Raw genomic sequence first — 21,716 nt, forward strand, 5'->3', positions numbered from 1 at the left:
CTCCCCCAAGAAAAGTAATTTAAAAAATGAAATACATACATACATACATACATAAATATTTGTCGAATAAATGAATACTTGAAAATCTCATGAGTAAGTATCCAGAGCTCAACTGTGGTATGTGTCTTTGCAAAAGCATTTGTCACTAGGCTTAATCAGAAACGTTTAAGGAGGACCTACCACGTGCCATGTACTCTGTAGCATGGGGTGGGGGGGGCAGTTATACAAAAGTGAGAACACAAGGTCTCTGCCCTTAAAAACCCAGGCTGGTGGTGAGACCCACGCGTCTGCTGTGTCTGCTGTGCGGTCGTGCCCTGTTCTCCCTGTAAAGGAAGCTTCAGGGGCAAGTGAAGCTGTTTACCCATGGTCATGGCAGGTTGCAGCCATCTGGGACATCCTAGCCCCTAAGATTAGAACAAGTGTGGCCAGCCTAAGCCATAGTCTCCCATGGTCAGATGGCCAGTGACTTAGAACTAGAGAAGTGAAAAGTTTGGGCACTGGGAAGGATCTCGGAAATGCTGTAACACTTGGCTTCATCCTGAACCCCCAGGCGCAAATCCCAGCTCTGCTGATTACAGGGCCATGGCAGCCAGGCAAAGCACCCGCCTCTCAGCATTCACTGAAAAAGCCTCAAGGGCTGTGGGAGGATTCAAAGGTGCCTGGCGCACGGTGAGCACTGACACACGTTAGCTGGTGAGTGATTTCCCCAAGTCCTGCAGAGCAAGAGGAAAACCCCCATCTCCTGACCTCACAACCGTCAAAGCCATATGTTCATAAAGCTTTTTGGTGTAAGTATTCCCATCAAGAGGAAGGAGATGTTTTGTTTTGTTTTTTATGCAAAGCAGCTTCAACTGAAACTGACCTCACCATGGGCGTCTGAGTTTGTTTTTGGAGAGGAGGGAGGGAATGAGCCACCTCTCCAGGAACTGCGAGGACACACCCAGGTTGCCCAATCCCTCAGGGCAGTGGAGCCAAGTGCCTCCCAGGCCCCTTTCTGGGCCAGAGGGCCCTGTGGGGATGCCCTCCTCAGTGCCAGCTCCTCCATAGCCATGGGTCTGCAGGGGACAAACCCAGATAGAACCTTCCCCAGGATCAGCGCAGGGTGAGGTTATCACAGGCAGGCCTGGAGTGACCCTTGGACCAGCAAGAAGAATCACATGGGCCATACTGTCTCTCACCACTTAGGACAGGGTGATGACTGTTCCCACTCACGTGCTGCCTCTGAAGCTGCCCTCACTGCTTTTCAGGGCTCCTGGCTCATAATAATAATCCCACCAGCCCTGGACCCATGCTGTCCCGCCTCAGCTTCCTTCTGGTTTTCTGCACAGTTCTTTCTCCGGACTGGCTCCCTTTCCGTCTGTACTCCCTCTATAAATTGGGGTGCCAGGTGCCCCTGTGATGGCCTCTCAGCCCTTTCTTTCCTTCAATTGTGTGCCTCTGGCTGGAACCCTCTTACTTCACCTCTTGGGGGACAGTCTGACCCACCCAGTAAACCTTTTCAAGCCAGGGCCTGGTGGGCTGAGAAGGGGGCTGTATCCTGCAAGTCCTCCAAGATCTAATCTCACCCCATTTGGTCCTGCTCTGCTTCCCACTGATCCAACTGTTCTTCCTTTAGGGATAGAGAGGGCTTCAACACAAATGCTTCCTGACACCATGGCTTATAACATCAACTCTGTGCTTGGTTTCCTAAGCTTTGGCCTCCAAAGATAAACCCTTTCTCAACATACTGCATACAACAGATGCACGCTGGTTTTCAGACCATGCTGTCAGCTATGGCTTTTGAAGCCTCTGCATTGAAACTTTTTTTGTTCTAGGCCAGAGCTGCTCAGTCTAGTCTTTACCTGTGTATAATAACCAGGGGAGTTTGTGTGTTAAAACACAGATTTCTGGCCAGGCGCCGTGGCTCACGCCTGTAATCCCAATACTTTGGGAGGCCGAGGCGGGCGGATCACGAGGTCAGGAGATCAAGACCATCCTAGCTAACATGGTGAAACCCCGTCTCTACTAAAAATACAAAAAATTAGCTGGGCGTGGTGGCAGGAGCCCGTAGTCCCAGCTACTTGGGAGGCTGAGGCAGGAGAATGGTGTGAACGCGGGAGGCGGAGCTTGCAGTGAGCCAAGATTACCCCACTGCACTCCAGCCTGGGTGACAGAGTGAGACTCCATCCCAAAAAAAAAAAAAAACAAAAAAACAGATTTCTGGGCCTCATCCCCAGAGACTGAGATTGAGATTCAGTGGATGTGGGCTGTGGTCCCAGAATTTGCTTCCCTCTCAGGTAATGCTGACGCTGCCAGTCCACCAACTCTACCTTCGAAACCTCAGCCCTCATCCCGAAGGAAGGAATGCTCCCAGCTTAAAGTCAAAGGGGAAAAGCGGAATGAAGGAAAAGATGCAGGCAAGAAATATCTCACTTAACACATTCCCAAATACCGACCTACTCCACAGGTTTACCCTTGCAAAGTAATGAGTTCTTTGCAAAGCAAGGTTCTGAGAAGTAAGGAAATTTGCCCATGTCACACAGCTTTTGATTGGCAGAGCCTGGATCCACGTGCTAACCTGTCTGCTTGGTCCTGGCCCACTGAGTCACTGAATTCATGTGAGATTGTCACTGGTAGGACCATCACCAGACTCTTCTGACATGGCTGGTGAGAACTGTCATCTCTGCTACCCACACAGTGTTCACAAATGCACATGCAGCTATCTATACACCTGATAAATCCCACTGCTTCTCAGGTTAGGGTGCTGGGGTTAGTGTGTCTGAACAGTGGCCAGAGCAGCCTCGCTGGGAGAGGCATTCCCACCCTTGGGTCTTCCATGCCTGGTTTGATCCTGCTCTCCAGATAGCACGACTATGACTGGTAGGTCAGGACTGTCCTAGAATATTACTGACTGTGTGAGAATTCTCAAGCACCAAATGTTATAAGGAGTAGAAAGCTTTAGCACCAAGGGTTTAGCACTTTCTCAAAGTGCGGTCCCAGGCAGGTGCAGTGGCTCATGCCTGTAATCCCAGCACTTTGGGAGGCTGAGGCTGGAGGAAAGATTGAGACCCAGAGTTCAAGACCAGCCTGGGCAACATAGTGAGACCCCTGTCTCTAAAAAATATTTTAAAACAATTAGCTGGGTATGCTGGTGCACGCCCGCAGTCCCAGCTACTCAGGAGGCTGAGGTGGGAGGATCGCTTGAGCCTAGGAGTTCGAGGCTGCAGTGAGCTATGATCAGGCCACTGCCCTCCAGCCTGGCTGACAGAGTAAGACCCTGTCTCAAAAAAAAAAAAAAAAAAATTAAAGAATTTTTTTAAATAAATAAAAAAAGTGTGGTCCCCAGACCAGGAGCATCAGCTTCACCTGAACTTGTTCGAAACCCAAACACTTGGATCCCAGCCCTGACTACTGAAGCAACAACTTTGGAGTTAGGGCCCAGCAGCCCACATCTTAACATGCCTCCCAGGATTCTGACTCACAGCTAAGGTTTGAGAATTGCCGTTCTCAGGAGAGAATTAGCCAGATTCCTAGTATGGCTTGGGAGGCTTTGATTTGGTGGCATGGAGGGTTCCCTGCTCTCTGGGTTAGCTCTGACATTCACCAGTGGAGGAGGAGTCTGTGAAGCATATGGTGATAATCTAGCTGTGGGGTCAACTGCACACTGCTGCCTCAATCGGTTGCAGCCTTGCCCTGGAGGGGATTTATTGCCAGGATAGTCTTGTTGCTGTGGTAACTCTTGCATTCAGGCCAGGCCCTTCCTCTGTGGGGGATAAATTTACATCGCTTAGACACTAGGTAAACTCAATGTCCTCCTCCGTTTCCCAGAGCCCAGGGAAGCCTATTTATTGTCACTGCAGTGGTAGACCGAATCACGGCCTGGCCCAACTGGCTTTGGTGTATTTTCTTTCTTTTTTTTTTTTTGAGTTTCGCTCTTGTTGCCCAGGCTGGGGTTCAGTGGCATGATCTCGGGTCACTGCAACCTCTGCCTCCCGGGTTCAAGCGATTCTCCTGCCTCAGCCTCCAAGTAGCTGGGATTACAGGTGCATGCCACCACGCCTGGCTAATTTTTTGTATTTTTAATAGAGATGGGGTTTCATCATGTTGGCCAGGCTGATCTCGAACTCCTGACCTCAGGTGATCCACCCGCCTCAGCCTCCCAAAGTGCTGAGATTACAGGTGTGAGCCACCGTGCCCGGCTGGTGTATTTCTTACAATGTTCAGGAACTCCCAATTTTCTGTTTTAGGGAAAAAGTAAATTGAATGTTATATACGGGGTCGGTGTGGAGGAAAAGTTACATATTAAATTTGAATTCAATTAAACATGGACAAAAACAATGATCACCAGTTCCCGGAACAGGTTGTGTGAGCCCCTTGAGGCGTTCATCCAGCACTGTTTCGGAGAAATCTCTATTTCAATCTATTCCTATACGTTAGTTATTGAAAAACAATAGACAATCGCAAAACAAGTTCACCTTCTTGTGTTCCTTGAGCTCAGTCATGAAGGGCCCTCATGACTGGGCCTCATGCCAAAAAACTAGTTACAAAAAGAGCTAGAGTTCCAGACTGCGCCTAAGCTTCATGAGACCCCTCCTCGTCTGTGCACAGACGAGTGGCCGACTGTGGAGCCCAGGCTGTTGCTTCCTGTCTGGTGGTGAATCCTCCATAGTCTGGTAAGTGTAAATATCTTTTCCCTTCTTCCCTTCCCATTGCAATTTGCTTATTATATCAATCTGCTTATTATCTGTTTCTTATTATATCATTTGCTTATTATATCTGCATTGCCATTTACATGGGATAAATGTTGTTTACCCTTAAAGGTATTGTGTGTGTGTCTTTTCTTCTCCCTTCACGCGTTTCCCACACAGAACAGTCAGGTACTTTATATGGTATTAAAAAATTATGCTAACCTGTTGTTTCTGGAAGTGACACAGCAAGTAAATGTGGGTCAAATTTGTGTGTAGGGGGCGGGGGGAGGAGACATAATTCACATAAAATTCATCCTTTTAAATGGCACCACAAGAGAACTTTCTGGAGTGATAGAAACATTCCACAGCTAGTTTTGCATGACTATTCCATCAAAATTCTTCCTTAAACTGAACAACTGAGGCCTGTTCATTTTATTGTATCTAAACTACATCTCAATTTAAAATAGTAATTTTTAATTATTAAATTAAAATGCTATTTTAACTCAAGTAAATTTAATTTAATGCAATTAAACATTATTATTTTTTAATTTAATAATTTTAAAAGCAAATGGCACTACTTTTTAAAAAATCCGGCACGATTAAAATGTGGGAAACATACAGTGGTTGACTCAATGAAATAGTCTCCAAATTAATATGCAAACAATAGGTAACATTTGCCTTGTGGTATTAGTTCATTTCTCAAATCCATTTCTCATTTTTGTTAAGGAGAATTCAGATAACCAAAGACATTATAAGTCAGGTTAACTTGCCTGCAGCAATAGAGGCTTAATATACACCAAGAAATAGTATCAACTTTGTGATTACACACTTTAGAAAACATCATATATATTACTTGATGTAAATACAAAACAGTTGAGTTTGTTTTTGTTTTTGAGACCAAGTCTCGCTCTGTTGCCCAGGCTGGAGCACAGTAGCGCAGTCTTGGCTCACTGCAACCTCCACCTTCTGGGCTCAAGCAGTTCTCCTGCCTCAGCCTCCTGAGTAGCTAGGATTACAGGCATGCACCACCATGCCCAGCTAATTTTTGTATTTTCAGCAGGGACAGGGATTCACCATGTTGGCCAGGCTGGTCTCAAACTCCTGACCTCAGGTGATCCACCCGCCTCGGCCTCCCAAAGTGCTGGAATTACAGACATGAGCCACCACGACTGGCCTTATTTTTTTATTTTTTTGAGAGAGTCTCGCTGTTGTTGGCCAGGGCTGGAGTGCAATGGCACGATCTCGGCTCACTGCAAGCTCCGTATCTGAGGCAATTTTCTAAGCATGGGAAAAAGACACTTTAAGGGACAATCATACTAGAAAAACTGATTCCATTCTGAGAAAGAAAATAAACTTTTATCTGAGGAATGCTTTAGTTATCGGGCCCAGAGAGGCATTGAAATGTGACAGAGTGTGACAGCAGTCACGTCCCTGAGCTAAGTGACTACCTCTTGAAGCCATTTGCTATGTGGGCTCTAGACTAACACCAGGCAGCCATAAAATGCCATACACTGGACGCCATCGTGCATACCCTATAGTTCAACAATGTACAGTTAATCATTAATCAGTGTTGTTTCTATAAACCAGTGAGTACTCCTGTCAAACAACTTTGTCAGGCCACCTTTTGTTCCCTTTTGCCCTTAAAAACCTGCTTGCAGCAAACCCTGGCGGGAGCACTCTGCAAAGCAACAGGGAAGTGTGTCCCGGGCTGCAGTTCTCAACCTTGGCCCCAATAAACTCTCTCTGTTAATTTTGCCTCAGTCTCCTTCTTTAGGTCAAAAATTCCTACTGCTATCTTAGGTACATGCACTCAACTTCATTTCTTTATTCAAACCACAGACCATTACTTTTGAATGTGAAAATATATGTAATTACTAAAATATGCATATTTATTTATTTATTTTTTGAGACAATAGTCTCGCTTTCTCACCCAGGCTGGAGTGCAGCGGTGCAATCTCGGCTCACTGCAACCTCCACCTCCTGGGTTCAAGCAATTCTCAGCCTCCCAAGTAGCTGGGATTACAGGTATGCGCCAACACGCCCAGCTAGTTTTTTGTATTTTTAGTAGAGATGGGGTTTCCCTATGTTGGCCAGGCTGGTCTCAAACTCCTGGGCTCCAGTGATCTGCCCACTTCGGCCTCCCACAGTGCTGGGATTACTGATTGTGAGCCACCGTGCCGGGCCTTATTTCTAAGGAGATATGTATGTTTTTGTTACGTCTTTTCTGGTTGTGAGATCATCTATATGTGTTATGTGTGCCCGGGTTTTTATTTTAAGCTAGGTATCTATGTAGGTGAGAGTGAATATGGGATGCATTTATCTACAGCTGTGTGTGCACTCTCTCTAAAAGGTTTGTAACTGGAGCGTTGTGAACCAAAGGTGGGCTGGAGTCCCCGGGTATGCATAGATTTCAAACAGAGCTGGGTATGCATGGATTTGAAACAGGCAATGCTACCACTCATGGAATGTAATCCTAAACACATACAGCAGTTTTAGGATCAGGAGTTTAAGACCAGCCTAATCAACTTGGTGAAACCTCGTCTCTACTAAAAATACAAAAATTAGCCGGGTGTGGTGGCGCATGCCTGTAGTCCCAGCTACTCGGGAGGCTGAGGCAGAAGAATCACTTGAACCCAGAAGGCAGATGTTGCAGTGAGCCGAGACTGCACCACTGCACTCCAGCCTGGGCAACAGAGTGAGACTCCGTCTCAAAAAAAAAAAAAAAAAAAAAGAAAAAGAAAAGAAGAAATGGATATTCTCACCAGAAAAATGAACCTATGAAGGGGTGGGTTGCCCCTCCACACCTGTGGGTGTTTCTCGTTAGGTGGAACGAGAGACTTGGAAAAGAAAAAGACACAAAGTATAGAGAAAGAAATAAGGGGGCCCAGGGGACCAGCGTTCAGCATATGGAGGATCCCGCTGGCCTCTGAGTTCCCTTAGTATTTATTCATCATTCTTGGGTGTTTCTCGGAGAGGGGGATGTGTCAGGGTCATGGGATAATAGTGGAGAGAAGTTCAGCAGATAAACACGTGAACAAAGGTCTCTGCATCATAGACAAGGTAAAGAATTAAGTGCTGTGCTTTAGATATGCATACACATAAACATCCCAATGCCTTACAGAGCATTGCTGCCCACATGTCCCACCTCCAGCCCTAAGGCGGTTTTCCCCTATCTCAGCAGATGGAACATACAATCGGGTTTTATACCAAGACATTCCATTGCCCAGGGACGGGCAGGAGACAGATGCCTTCTTCTTGTCTCAACTGCAAAGAGGCATTCCTTCCTCTTGTACTAATCCTCCTCAACACAGACCCTATACGGTGTCAGGCTGGGGGACGGTCAGGTCTTTCCCTTCCCACGAGGCCATATTTCAGACTATCACATGGGGAGAAACCTTGGACAATGCCTGGCTTTCCTAGGCAGAGGTCCCTGCAGCCTTCCACAGTTTTTGTGTCCCTGGGTACTTGAGATTAGGGAGTGATGCTGCCTTCAAGCATCTGTTTAACAAAGCACATCTTGCACAGCCCTTAATCCATTTAACCCTGAGTTGACACAGCACATGTTTCAGGTTGGGGGTAAGGTTATAGATTAACAGCATCTCAAGGCAGAAGAATTTCTCTTAGTACAGAACAAAATGGAGTCTCCTATGTCTACTTCTTTCTACACAGACACAGTAACAATCTGATCTCTTTCTTTTCTCCACAAACCTATGTCTAACAGCTCCCGAGCTCAAGTGACCCAGCCTCAGCCTTCCAAAGTGCTGGGATTACAGGTGTGAGCCACTGCGCCTGGCCTGAACTAGCCTATTTTTTTTTTTTTTTTTTTGAGATGGAGTCTCACTCTGTCGCAGGCTGGAGTGCAGTGGCGTGATCTTGGCTAACTACAACCTCTGCCTCCCAGTTTCAAGCAATTCACCTGCCTCAGCCTCCTGAGTAGCTGGGACTACAGGCGTGCGCCACCACACCCAGCTAATTTTTTTTTTTTTTTGTCATTGTTATTTTAGTAGAGACAGGGTTTCACCATGTTGGCCAGGATGGTCTCGATCTCTTGACCTCGTGATCTGCCCCCCTCGGCCTCCCAAAGTGCTGGGATTACAGGCGTGAGCCACCGCACCCGGCCCCACTGGCCCAGTTTTACAGTTGAGGAACCTGAGGCTTTTCCAAAGCAACGAAGTAAGTGGCAGAGCAGCCTGATTTCTGAGCCTGTAATTTCATTCTCTACCACAGTCTCAACTAAAATGTAAAATAATTTCTTCAAGAAAATGAAAAATGATAAGCTCTCACTCCAGTTTCTAGTGATGTGGAATGTGATATTAACTTTTTTGCTCAGAAAGCATAATATTTGATTTGTATGTAAAAGAGAATTACAGATGTTTGCTTAAAGCTCAACACCATAAAACTGGAAGGACTCTGGGCTTTGGTTTCATTGCAACCAGCAGCAGCCTCCTGACTGGGAAAAGCACTTCCTCCTCTCTGGGCTCCTCCACACCACATCTCTCCTCCTTCCCTATCGATCTCTCCTCAATCCCCATCATAGATGGATCCTCTTTCTCGCCTGCCTCTTATAGTCTTCATTTCAATCTTCATTTCACTCTAGAAGCCCTCCGTAGGCCATCTCGTCCATGCCCCTGGTTTTACCACTCTTTAACCTATTTCCAGGGGTAGCATCTAGATGGCTCTCTGGGCTCTCCAGCGAACAATTCCAAAGCCTAACTTATTTTCTTCTTTATCCACTCCTCCCCACATTCCAGTTTTTTCTCCTGCATCTTTTTTTAATTTTTAAATTTTATTTTTATTTTTATTTTTTGAGATGGAGTCTCACTCTGTTGCCCAGGCTGGAGTGCAATGGTGTGATCTCTCTCCTGCAACCTCCACCCCCTGAGTTCAAGCGATTCTCCTGTCTCAGCCTCTCGAGTAGCTGGGATTACAGGCATGCACCACCAGGCCCGGTTAATTTTTGTAGTTTTAGTAGAGACGGGATTTCACCATGTTGGTCAGGCTGGTCTTGAACTCCTGACCTCGTGATCCACCCATCTCAGCCTCCCAAAGTGCTGGGATTATAGGCGTGAGCCACTGCGCCCGGCTCTCCTGCATTTCTATGTTGGCACCACCAGCCACCCAACCCTGCAGGTGAGAAATCTGGGAGTCATTGTGAACATCCCCAGCTGCATCCAGTGAGTCTTCATTTAATGAGGTTCTGCCATTTATTTCTCCCCAATTTCTTGCAAACGCATCCTTTCTTTTATCCCCTCCACCACGGCTTTGGTTAGTCATGGCCCTCATCATTGACCCCTGGACCATGGCAGCAACTGGTCTCTGGCCTGCAACCAAAGTTCCTTTCAGCACACATTGTCTGCATCTGCTTCCAGTTGCTGTTGCCAACTCCCCATTGAGTAGACCAAGCTTGTCCAACCTGATTCCTTCAGGCTGCATGAGGCCCAGGACAGCTTCAAATGTGACCCAGCACAAATTTGTAAACTTTCTTAAAACATTGAGTTGTTTTTTTTTTTTTTTTGCGATTTTGTTAGTGTATTTTATGTGTGGCCCAAGAATATTCTTCTTCCAATGTGGCCCAGGGAAGCCAAAAGATTGGACACCCCTGGCAGTAGACTATTACCTCCTCCCTCAACGTAAAATCCTTTTCTGGTTCCTTTGTGCCTGCAAGATAATAGCACAAATGTCCTACACATTCCACCTACTTCTTTTTCTCCAATTATCTCTCTTAATATTAAAAATTCTCTGTATTGGTCAGGTAGGATGGCTTATGCCTGTAATCCCAGCAATTTCAGAGGCGAAGGCAGGAGGATTGCTTGATGCGAGGAGTTTGAGGCCAGCCTGGCCAACATGCCGAAACTCAGTCTCTAGCCTGTAATCCCAGCTACTTAGGAGGCTGAGGTGGGAGGATCACTTGAGCTGGGGAGGTCGAGGCTGCAGTGAGCTGTAATTGCACCACTGCACTCCAGCCTGGGCAACGAAAGTGAGACCCTGTCTCAAAAAAAAAAAAAAAACCCTGTATTAATCTACTCCAAGTTTCCAAGAGACATCATGCTACTTTAGGTGGCTCTGTCTTGGTAAAAATGTGCCTCTACTTCAATTGCCTTGCTGACTTGTGAGGATGATGATTTTTTTTTTTTTTTTTTTTTTTCAAGAAATTAGCCCAAGCCGGGCGCGGTGGCTCACGCTTGTAATCCCAGCACTTTGGGAGGCCAAGGCGGGCGGATCACGAGGTCAGGAGATCGAGACCACGGTGAAACCCCGTCTCTACTAAAAATACAAAAAATTATCCGGGCATGGTGGCGGGCGCCTGTAGTCCCAGCTACTGGGAGAGGCTGAGGCAGGAGAATGGCGTGAACCCGGGAGGCGGAGCTTGTAGTGAGCTGAGATTGCGCCACTGCACTCCAGCCTGGGCGACAGAGCGAGACTCGGTCTCAAAAAAAAAAAAAAAAAAAAAAAAAAAAAATGAAATTAGCCCAAGTAGACTTTCAGGGATCCACCTTCTTTGGGAAGCTTTCCTTCATACCACGTGCTTACTCCTGTCCTTGCTTTATTGTCCTGGCGCTGCTCTCATGCTGTTTACATGTGTCTCCCTTTCCTAAGCTGTCAGAGCCTCAAGGCCAGCACAGCATCTAGCACACAGTGAGTGCCCATCAATTGTACAACCTCTTATAAACTACATGAAAATACATCATTATTAGATTGTAAATAAAAAATTGTAAAGTCTGCATGTAAGAGAATGTTATCCGGATAATGTTCTCATTATCTGTAGAGATGGCTGTTCTATAAAAGCTGATTTGGAGTCATTTTCATGACCACAAGTCAGTCAAGTACTCAGTACAACTTAGACAAATGCAACAAGTAAACCTTGGATTAGATGATTCTGGATTTTAAGATACAGATATAAAGAATATTTTTGAGACAATTAGAGGAAAAAAAGGTGATATTTATGATATCACTATCATATTTATGATAGGTGATATTATTGAATTAATGTTAACTTTCTTAGGGATGATAATGGTATTCTAGTCAGCTAGAATGTCCTTTATCTTAGGCAGTGAGTACATGCTTAAATTTTTAGGGAAAAAAGCCTTATGTCTGTAACTTGTTCTCAACGCTTTTTTTTTTTCTTTTGAGACAGGGTCTCACTTGGGTTGCCCAGGCTGGAGTGCAGTGGCATGAGATCAAGGCTCTCTGCAGCCTTGACCTCCCAGGGTCAGGTGATCCTCCCAAGTAGCTGGGACCACAGGTGTGTGCCACCACACCTGGCTAATTTTTGCATTTTTAGTGGAGATGTTTCGCCATGTTGTCCACACTGGTCTCAAACTCCTGGGCTCAAGCCATCTGCCCGCCTCAGCCTCCCAAAGTGTTGGGATTACAGGCATGAGCCACTGCACCTGGCCTCAACGAGTTAATTTTTGAAAAGCATACATACACAGGGAGATACAGCAAATGTGGCAAAATGTTAATTGATAAGAAGTGTGAGTATCTATCTTTCAACTTCTCTGCATATTTGAAAAATTTCAAAATAAAATGAGGGAAATGCTAAGAACAAAACAACAAAACCCAAATCTTTTGAAATTTAAGCATCAACATTGCTTTTGGCCTCTCCTTCCTAAACCTGCAGAAGAGTACCTCCCATTGCCATGTTCACACCACCACATTTTTTTTTTTTTTTTTTTTTTTTTTTTTTTTGAGACGGAGTCTTTCTCTGTCCCCCAGGCTGGAGTGCGGTGGCGCGATCTCGGCTCACCGCAACCTCCACCTCCTGGGTTCACGCCATTCTCCTGCCTCAGCCTCCCGAGTAGCTGGGACCACAGGCGCCCGCCAGCACGCCCGGCTAATTTTTTTGTATTTTTTAGTAGAGACGGGGTTTCACCGTGTTAGCCAGGATGGTCTCGATCTCCTGACCTCGTGATCCACCCGCCTCGGCCTCCCAAAGTGCTGGGATTACAGGCTTGAGCCACCGCGCCCGGCCTCACACCACCACATTTTAATGAGGTTTGTAAGTTGAAAGCCACAGTCATCCCTTGAAAAACACTCTATACTTTGCTCTCTTAGTTGACGAACTGTTAATTTTTATTTGTGCAAATGATATTACATTCGACTTTAGAAGCTTAAGAAATAAAAATGTGCTTCTCAATTGCTACGTGTAATTCCTTGAGATCAACTATCAGAGACTTTCATCTGAGACGACTTGAGGTGATAAGGAAGCAATAGAAGTTGGCAGCAGTCTTGCTTTAATCCTCTCAGAGTTGCCAAGTTCCTGGCAAAACCTAGTTATTTTTTATTGCTGTGAAGGTAAAGCTGGAGCCCAAAAAATGATACCCCGAATGAAGGCCGCAGAAGCAAAATTTCTCTGCCCTCCTGTCTGTTGCCCCTGATTCTTCCCCAGGTGAACCATAGAAACTAGAATTCCTCTTCTCCAAGACCGGCCATAGAAGCTAGAATCCCTTTTCCTGAAAGCCAGCCATAAAACCTAAATATATTGCTCTTAAATTTCCCCCACCTTTCTATGTAACAGCTGGCCATAAAGAAATTAAGACACTCATTCCAGAGGGATCCTACCCCCACCTGGCAGGAGGAAATGCTGCAGACAGGCCTTGGTGAGCTTCCCCATGCAGTCTATTCTGATAGCATTAGGACCATATCCTTGTTGTCCATATTTCTACATGTCCAGTCATATTTCTACATCGACTTTTCATTGAACATAAGCATAAAAATGAACAGTTTTCCCTATATCTTTGGGTCTTCATTCTGAAGGCTACTATGTCAAGTAAAACTATAAGTTTGTTACGCTTTTTCTGGTTAACCTGTCTTTTGTTATAGGGGTGTTAGCCATGATCCAATGGGGAGGGAAGGAATCACTCCTTTCCTCAAGTGATCAGGCAGGTGGATCACTTGAGGTCAGGAGTTCAGGACCAGCCTGGCCAACATGGCAAAACCCTGCCTCTACTAAAAATACAAAAATTGGCCGGGCGCGGTGGCTCACGCCTGTAATCCCAGCACTTTGGGAGGCCGAGGCGGGCGGATCACGAGGTCAGGAGATCGAGACCATCCTGGCTAACACAGTGAAACCCTGTCTCTACTAAAAATACAAAAAATTAGCCGGGCGTGGTGGTGGGCGCCTGTAGTCCCAGGTACTCGGGAGGCTGAGGCAGGAGAATGGCTTGAACCCGGGAGGCGGAGCTTGCAGTGAGCCGAGATTGCGCCACTGCACTCCAGCCTGGGCGACAGAGCGAGACTCCGTCTCAAAAAAAAAAAAAAAAAAAAAAAAAAAAAAAAAAAAAAAGTTAAAAATTAGCCAGGTGTGGTGGTGGCGCATGCCTGTAATCCCAGCTACTCGGGAGGCTGAGGCATGAGAATTGCTTGAGCCCAGGAGGCAGAGGTTGTGAGATGGTGCCACTGCACTCCAGCCTGTCTAGTCTGGGTGACACAGCAAGACCCCGTCTCAAAAAAAAAAAAAAAAAAAGTTAACGAACTTAGGTACCTGCTTAGGAGAACCAAAAATATATGGCCACACAAAAATTTGCACATGGCTGTTCATAGCAGCATTATTCATAATAGCCAAAAAGCAGAAACCCAAATGTTTATCAACTTACCAATGAACAAAAATGGCATTTCCTTACATTGGAAGAGTACCGTCAGAAAAAGTAATGAAATACTGATAATATAAACATGGTACAACAGAGATGACTCTTAAAAACACTATACCAAGTTAAAGGAGCCAAACCCAAAGGTCACATATTGTCTGATTCCATTTACATGAGATGTCCAGAATGGGCATATCCATAGAGACAGTTTATTAGTATTTCCCTGGGGCTGGGAGCAGACGGGTTGGGACTAGGGAAATGACTGCTAATGGTACAGAGTTCTTTCTGGGGTGAGGAAAATGTTCTGAAATTAGATGGAGATGGTTGCACAACTTGGTGAATATGCTAAAAACCACTGAATTGTGCAATTTAAATGGGTGAATACTATGACATGTGAATTATATCTCCATTTTTTAAAAAAAAGTTAATGAAAAGCAACTTTCTTCTTATTTTTAGGGACAGGCAGGGGAGCCCAGGGGCATGTTGGATATGAATGTATCTTCAGCCTTCACGTTACCATTGGCCAGAGAGAAGAGTGGCCCCAAACTCTGAAGAGCGCTGGCAAGGCTCCTCATTTTCCCCTCCCTAGTCCCCACAAGAACATCACAGTATGGCTTGGCATTTTTTTTTTTTTTTTTTTTTTGAGACGGAGTCTCACTCTGTCACCCAGGCTACAGTGCAGTGGCGTGATCTCGGCTCACTGCAAGCTCCACCTCCCGGGTTCACGCCATTCTCCTGCCTTAGCCTCCCGAGTAGCTGGGACTACAGGCGCCCGCCACTGCGCCCGGCTAATTTTTTGTATTTTTAGTAGAGACGGGGTTTCACCATGTTAGCCAGGATGGTCTCGATCTCCTGACTTCGTGATCTGCCCGCCTCAGCCTCCCAAAGTGCTGGGATTACAGGCGTGAGCCACCGCGCCCGGCCTGGCTTGGCATCTTTAGGGCAGATCTCAGTATGCCTTGCATTCCAATTCACCTCCAGAATCCCAGCACTTCCTCCAAGGTCAATCCTCATGAGAGTCTCCAACCTCATCCCCACTTCATTTTCCTCATTGTACTTACCATCTTTTATTCATATCCCACCAAATTCTGGCTTCGTTAGCTATACTGCAAATAGTAGGTGCTCAATAAACTACTAGTGAATGAATGAACTTGAAAAAAAAAGCTTATGCAGAAATCTGTACTGGATGTTATTTAAAAGATGAAATTTCATGGTTCAAATGTATTTTTCTCCTATAAAAATGTTTTCTTTTCCATTTAAATATATATCTAAACTTTGAGAAATCTTGCACAAATGGCATTTTATTAAAGACCATCTAATTTACAAAGCTTTGTAAATTTTAAGAAAAATATTCATAGATCATAAAAAATTTCAATATGTAATATTCAAATTTACAAGAAAATAAGCACAAACTTTTAGACAGTGCAATTATTGCTGCACTCCTTTAATTCCTTATCCAGTGCCCAAAAAATGTAGACAAACCCTAAAAATGTAGCAGAAGCATTTCCGCACACTGGTGTCCAGAATCTAGTTTGTGCACAAATGTTTCCACTAGATTTATAGAGTACTCTTCAGAAGAAAGAGGCGAGGGCTGGTCATTTGGTCACCCTTTGGACCTTTTGCAACTCTTCAATGGGTTTCCATTGTTGGTTGATTGTTATAAGCTGAAGGGAAAAAAGGAAAAAAAAACCCTTTTGTTAAAAATTTGACTTTTTTTTTTTTTTTTTTTTTTTTGAGACAGAGTCTCGCTGTCACCCAGACTGGAGTGCAGTGGCGCGATCTTGGCTCACTGCAGGCTCCACCCCCCGGGGTTCACGCCATTCTCCTGCCTCAGCCTCCCCAGTAGCTGGGACTACAGGCGCCCGCCACCTCGCCCGGCTAATTTTTTGTATTTTTAGTAGAGACGGGGTTTCACTGTGTTAGCCAGAATGGTCTCGATCTCCTGACCTCATGATCCGCCCGCCTCGGCCTCCCAAAGTGCTGGGATTACAGGCGTAAGCCACCGCGCCCGGCCTAAAATTTGACTTTCATTTGCATGTCCCTCTTTCGGATTTGTCCACACTCCCCTTTAGAAAAAGCATCACCATTGTGTTTGTACCTACCTCTTTCCATATCTAAAACATGCACAAAATAGTAATGTGAACTGGTTTCTATCTGTCCATCTTTTTAAAAAGCCCTTGGGCTCCTAAGTGTTATGGGATCAGAGGGAAAGATCAAACACATGTGCCCTGTCACTTAGCAGTATCCAGATTTTTTTTTTTTTTTAAGACAGTCTTGCTGTGTTGCCCAGGCTGGAGTGCAGTGGCACAATTGCAACTCACTGCAGCCTCTGCCTCCCAGGTTCAAGCAATTTTCGTGCCTCAGTCTCTCCAGTAGCTGGGTTTATAGGTGCGTGCCACTACACCCAGCTAATTTTTGTATTTTTAGTAAAGATGGAATTTTACCATGTTGGCCAAGCTGGTCTCGAACTTCTGACTTCAAGTGATCCACCCGCCTCGGCCTCCCAAAGTGTTGGCATTACAGGTGTGAGACACCGTGCCTGGCCAGTATCCAGATTTTTAAGTTTGCCAGGTATTATGTGAGCCATAAGTTCCAAAAGTGTATATGCTTCTCGTGAGTGGATGGACAACGCTCCTGGCATAGAGTAGGCTCTCAAAATCTCCTCACTTTAATTACTCGATGAAGGCACAATTGATCTAAGTTACACAATAAGCGCAAGGTACTAAATCTATTTTGCTAACAAAGGTGCTAAGGTTTGGGCAAAATGGAAATCATTTATTTTTAATTTAACAATACCTTTTGAGGTATAGTAGGGTCCACAGTTTCCCAAGGTTCTGGATTTCTTTTTCGATCAAGGCTAAAATTAAACAAAGCCAATTAAACATTAAAGTATGTGAATTTAAACCAACACTGATACTGGGTCTATAAACATGCTAGGGACAAAACCAGTCTCATACTAAGGCATTTGTCTGCTAATGATCAGGAACCATCAGTAGTAACTAAAATTGATGGAAAATTCTCTAGGGGAGTTTCATGGTGTGGCTCAAACATTAAGCATCAGTTCCTCTAAAGGGTAGGAGGTCCATATTCTCTTGATTGGGCTACATTGGGGAAGGATCCCACAAACCAAATAACCATGGGAGCAGAACTGCTAAGCTAAGGACATGCAATAATGTTCTTATCTCAGTCTGTGGGAGGGGCAGGTTGAACTCCGAAGGTGGTGAACTCCAGGGCTCTAGGCCCCTCTGCCAGCGGGTTAGAGGACTGCCCTCTCCAGCCCTGCACCAGCCTCCATCAGTTTCAAGTTTATCTTTTCCTCATATTCCAGGATACATGTTTTTGTTTTTTACTTTCTTCTACCCAAAGTTGAGATTAGGTTCATCATAGACAACTGAATCTATCAATTCTACCACATTAGTAAAAATCTAATAAGCTAAAATTTAAAATTTTAATTAAAATGATTGTTTTATGATATATATCTCCCAAAACCACTGAAGAACTTTAAATTTCAAAACTTAAACAAAAAAAAACAAGCTTTACTTCACTGCCGGAGAGTGGAGAACGGCCAATGGGTAAAAGAATAAACACAAGAAATAAACTAATTTGATTAATATCACGGGTTTTTAAATTTTTTTTTTTTTTTTTTTTTGAGACGGAGTCTTGCTCTGTCCTCCAGGCTGGAGTGCAGTGGCGCGATCTCGGCTCACTGCAAGCTCCGTCTCCCAGGTTCACGCCGTTCTCCTGCCTCAGCCTCCCGAGTAGCTGGGACTACAGGCGCCCACCAACACGTCCGGCTAATTTTTTGTATTTTTAGTAGACACGGGATTTCACCATGGTCTCGATCTCCTGACCTCGTGATCTGCCCGCCTCGGCCTCCCAAAGTGCTGGGATTACAGGCTTGAGCCACCGCGCCCGGCCGGTTTTTAAATTTTTTGTCTTTGGTTTTTTTTTTTATTTTTTTTCTAATTTTCATTTTCTGACCCATTGGTAGACAATATCATAGGAGTTTTCTGATAAAAGATGCTTTTTAACCCTGACTCCCAGTTCACAATTTGGCATTCTTATCCATGGGAAAAAAATAGGAAACTTATACATTTCATAAACTAAAGGTCATCCAAACACTGCCAAAAACGTTTTTATAAATTGAGACCTACTTACATCACATCGGTTTTCCAAAGAGAATACACAGCGAAAGATGAGGCTCCACCCGCCGCCACACTCACGAACACCACCAAGGGAATGAGCTAACAGATAACAGGTGGAGGGGACACATTCGGACACTTCAATATGAAATATTTGAAATACAGCAAAACAGCTATATTTATTTTATACTTTTTTCAAAATCTGTGCCATCTTTTCATCTTTAAAAATTAAAACTTTAGTCAAGATTTTCAATTGTTTTTAAAACTTACTTCCTTCCTTTTCATCAGGAGTTGGAAAAAGCTCATGACTTCAGCGAAGAACTGCCAAATCTAGAAATTAAAAATCCAAAGTATTGATCGCCTGGTGGGCGCCAAACCGTCCACCGCGCTCCGCAGGCCAACTGCGGGCCGGCGCGTCCGCGTCTCTGCAGATGGGAGACTCACCTGGACGCGGAGCGGTGCGCACGGACGATGGTAACGCCCGGAACCGAACGGGCCGGCGGCCTCCTCACCTTATATATAGCGACCACAACCGCCCCGGGTGGGCCGGGTCAGCACGCTCTGGTCACGCGCCTGGGGCGGGGAGCGCGAGGTACCTGACTCGCTTTCCCCGTTGGACACGCGGCTCCCGGGCGCCCCCTGCAGGACATTGTGCGGCTGACGTGAAGCGGCCGAACGCGGGCGCTGGCGCCCCCTGCCGCTCGCCGCGGTCTTCCTTACCTGCCGACCCCGGTCGCTCTTGGCCACCCCTGGCGCTTGTGAGGAGTTTAGAGGTTTGGGGAGTAGGAGGTGGAACCCCCTAAGAGGGGAGCGCTAATAGCCAAGGCCTGAGGGAAAGCCAACCCTTCTAAAAGGGTATCCGGGCCTGGCGCGGTGGCTCAGGACTGTAATCCCAACACTTTGGGAGGCTGAAGGCAGGAGGATCACTCGAGTCCAGCCTGGCCAACATGACGAAACCACGTCTCTACTAAAAAAAAAAAAAAAAAATTAGCGGGCGTGGTGGTGCTTGCCTGCAGTCCCAGCTACTGAGGAGGGTGAGGCAAGAGAATCGCTTGAGTCCAGGCCTTTGAGGTTGCAGTGAGCCAAGATTACATCACTGTATTCCAGCCTGGGCAACAGAGCGAGACCCTGTATTAAATAAAATACAATAAAACAAAATATTTAAATAAGCAAATAAGCAAACAATAAAAAGGGGTCCGGAAAAATGAGCCGCAGACCCGAGGGTCCCAGGAGAGGCTCCCAGGTGCAGGCGGGTAAATTAGAATTAATCCAATCATATTAAAAGTTCCAAAATGTGGTGCTGTGCACCTATGGAGATAATTAAAATTAAATTGTAAAGTTTATTTCAGAATAACTCCCAGGGCGTCCTGACTTTTTCTGCTAAAAAAACAAAAACAAACAAACAAAAAAACCACAATAAAACAAAAACCTGAGGTCGAGGGAGAACAAACAAAAGAATCAGCTGGGCAGGTTGTCAGGAAAAGGTCTTTCTGCAAACGACCCTGCCGGCTGGTTTAGTCTTTGGGTTCCCTCCTAACTCTCCTCTAAGCCAGCAACCTCACTTTGCAGTTTGCAGGCGGCTGCAATGGTAACAATTTCACAGAGCCAGGGGCTGTGTGTGCCAGACACTGAGCCAGATTCCCCTCGGCAAGGTGGGTGCAAAGTCTTATTAAGACTCAGAGAGGCTCTAGTCACGTCACTGGTAAGTGGCGGCGATGCCATCAGAACGCAGGTCTGTCTGGTGCCCAACATCATGGTTCTGTCTGCACCCCTCTGTTAAATACTGCAATAAGTAAAGGACCAGTTATTTTAAAACAAACAGTTTGAAGTTCAAGCTGTAAGTTAAAATTAAAAGGCAACATCTTAACGTTCCCTGAAATTGGCTAGACCCTGCTCTGTTTCAACCCCATTTTCGTTCTAAACCTGGGTTTTGCAGTCAAATGGACCTGAGTTCAGAGCCTGCCCCTGCTATACTTATTATTAATAGCTGACTTTAAGTAAACTACTTAACCTTCATGAGTTTCAGTTTATATATCTGCAAAATGGGGGCAAAACTAGCGGGAGAGAGAGTTGGAAAAAATGTTAGAATATATGTAAAGCATTCTGCCCTGCTTGTAGTAGGCACTCAATAAATAGTTACTATATGCAAAGATTTGGTTTTTTGTTTTGTTTTTTTTTTTTTTTTTTTTTGAGCCAGAGTCTCGCTCTGTCACCCTGGCTGGAGTGCAGTGGTGTGATCTTGGCTCACTGCAATCTCTATTTCCTGGGCTCAAGCGATTCTCAGGCCTCAGTCTCCTGGGCCTCTGGGAATACAGGCATGTGCCACCATGCCCAGCTAATTTTTGTATTTTTAGTAGAGAAAGGTTTTGCCATGTTGTTCAGGCTAGTTTAGAACTCCTGACCTCAGGTGATCCGCCCCCATCAGCCTCCTAAAGTGCTAGGATTATAGGTGTGAACCACCACGCCCGGCCTCAAAGATTCGTTTTATGTAAGGCCGATCATAAATGTAGTTTCCCACTCCCTTACTCTGGCAAGGGTTCTTACTCTTTAACCCCAGGGCTGCAACTAGAGACATTTGCTGATTGGATGGATCTACGTTATATACTTCAAAGAAAATTCAACATTAATTCTCCTTGGTTTGTATTACCTAGAATCAGAGAAGGCTTTTAATGAAAGACTTCTAAGGCTACTTCTGTCAGAAGGTTCTACATAAAAGCCTCATGTTTTTAACAAACAGAAGTTTTTCTTGGATGGAAGGAAGGGAGGGAGAGAGAAAGAGAAACAGGACGAAGAGAGAGAAGAAGAAAGAAATCTTACATTAGTATTCCATGAGCCCAAAATTGAAATTTTTTTTTTTTTTTTTTTTTTTTTTTTGAGACGGAGTCTTTCTTTGTCCCCCAGGCTGGAGTGCAGTGGCGCGATCTCGGCTCACTGCAAGCTCCGCCTCCCGGGTTCACGCCATTCTCCCGCCTCAGCCTCCCAAGTAGCTGGGACTACAGGCGCCCGCCAACACGCCCGGCTAATTTTTTGTATTTTTAGTAGAGACGGGGTTTCACCGTGTTAGCCAGGAGGGTCTCGATCTCCTGACCTCGTGATCCGCCCGCCTCGGCCTCCCAAAGTGCTGGGATTACAGGCTTGAGCCACCGCGCCCGGCCTCAAAATTGAAATTAAAATGTGTAGCCATTGCCTATTAATGACCTTAAACACAGAGCTGTGCTTTGCCAGTACCATTTCTTTTCAAAATATAATGCAGTTTTGTAGTAGTCTAGACATTATTCTAAGGATGGGGGCATAGCAGAATTAAAAAGAGTAATAAGACA

At 45.4% G+C, this 21,716-nt stretch overlaps 1 protein-coding gene across 1 annotated transcript; it reads right to left on the reverse strand.

Moving 5' to 3' along the window:
* Positions 1-15,534: 15,534 nt before the first annotated feature.
* C5H15orf48 (chromosome 5 C15orf48 homolog) lies at positions 15,535-19,357 on the reverse strand. Its single transcript, XM_055279003.2, has 6 exons — positions 19,117-19,357; positions 18,841-19,035; positions 18,667-18,726; positions 18,413-18,498; positions 17,051-17,111; positions 15,535-15,918 (listed from the first exon to the last, which is right to left on the reverse strand). The coding sequence occupies exons 3-6, from the start codon at positions 18,700-18,702 to the stop codon at positions 15,850-15,852; spliced, it is 252 nt and encodes an 83-aa protein (XP_055134978.1). The 5' UTR covers positions 18,703-18,726; positions 18,841-19,035; positions 19,117-19,357; the 3' UTR covers positions 15,535-15,849.
* Positions 19,358-21,716: the final 2,359 nt, after the last annotated feature.

The sequence above is a fragment of the Symphalangus syndactylus genome, chromosome 5, assembly GCF_028878055.3.
Source record: "Symphalangus syndactylus isolate Jambi chromosome 5, NHGRI_mSymSyn1-v2.1_pri, whole genome shotgun sequence".
Lineage (NCBI taxonomy): Eukaryota > Metazoa > Chordata > Mammalia > Primates > Hylobatidae > Symphalangus > Symphalangus syndactylus.

Bases quoted from the DNA above. Each gene is read 5' to 3' on its own strand.
- C5H15orf48 (XM_055279003.2), bottom strand. From the start codon at position 18,702: ATGAGCTTTTTCCAACTCCTGATGAAAAGGAAGGAA. The intron at 18,499-18,666 runs GTAAGTTTTAAA...GTTATCTGTTAG, and splicing joins TCCTGATGAAAAGGAAGGAA to CTCATTCCCTTGGTGGTGTT. The intron at 17,112-18,412 runs GTAAGTAGGTCT...GTTTAATTTTAG, and splicing joins CTTTGGAAAACCGATGTGAT to CCTTGATCGAAAAAGAAATC.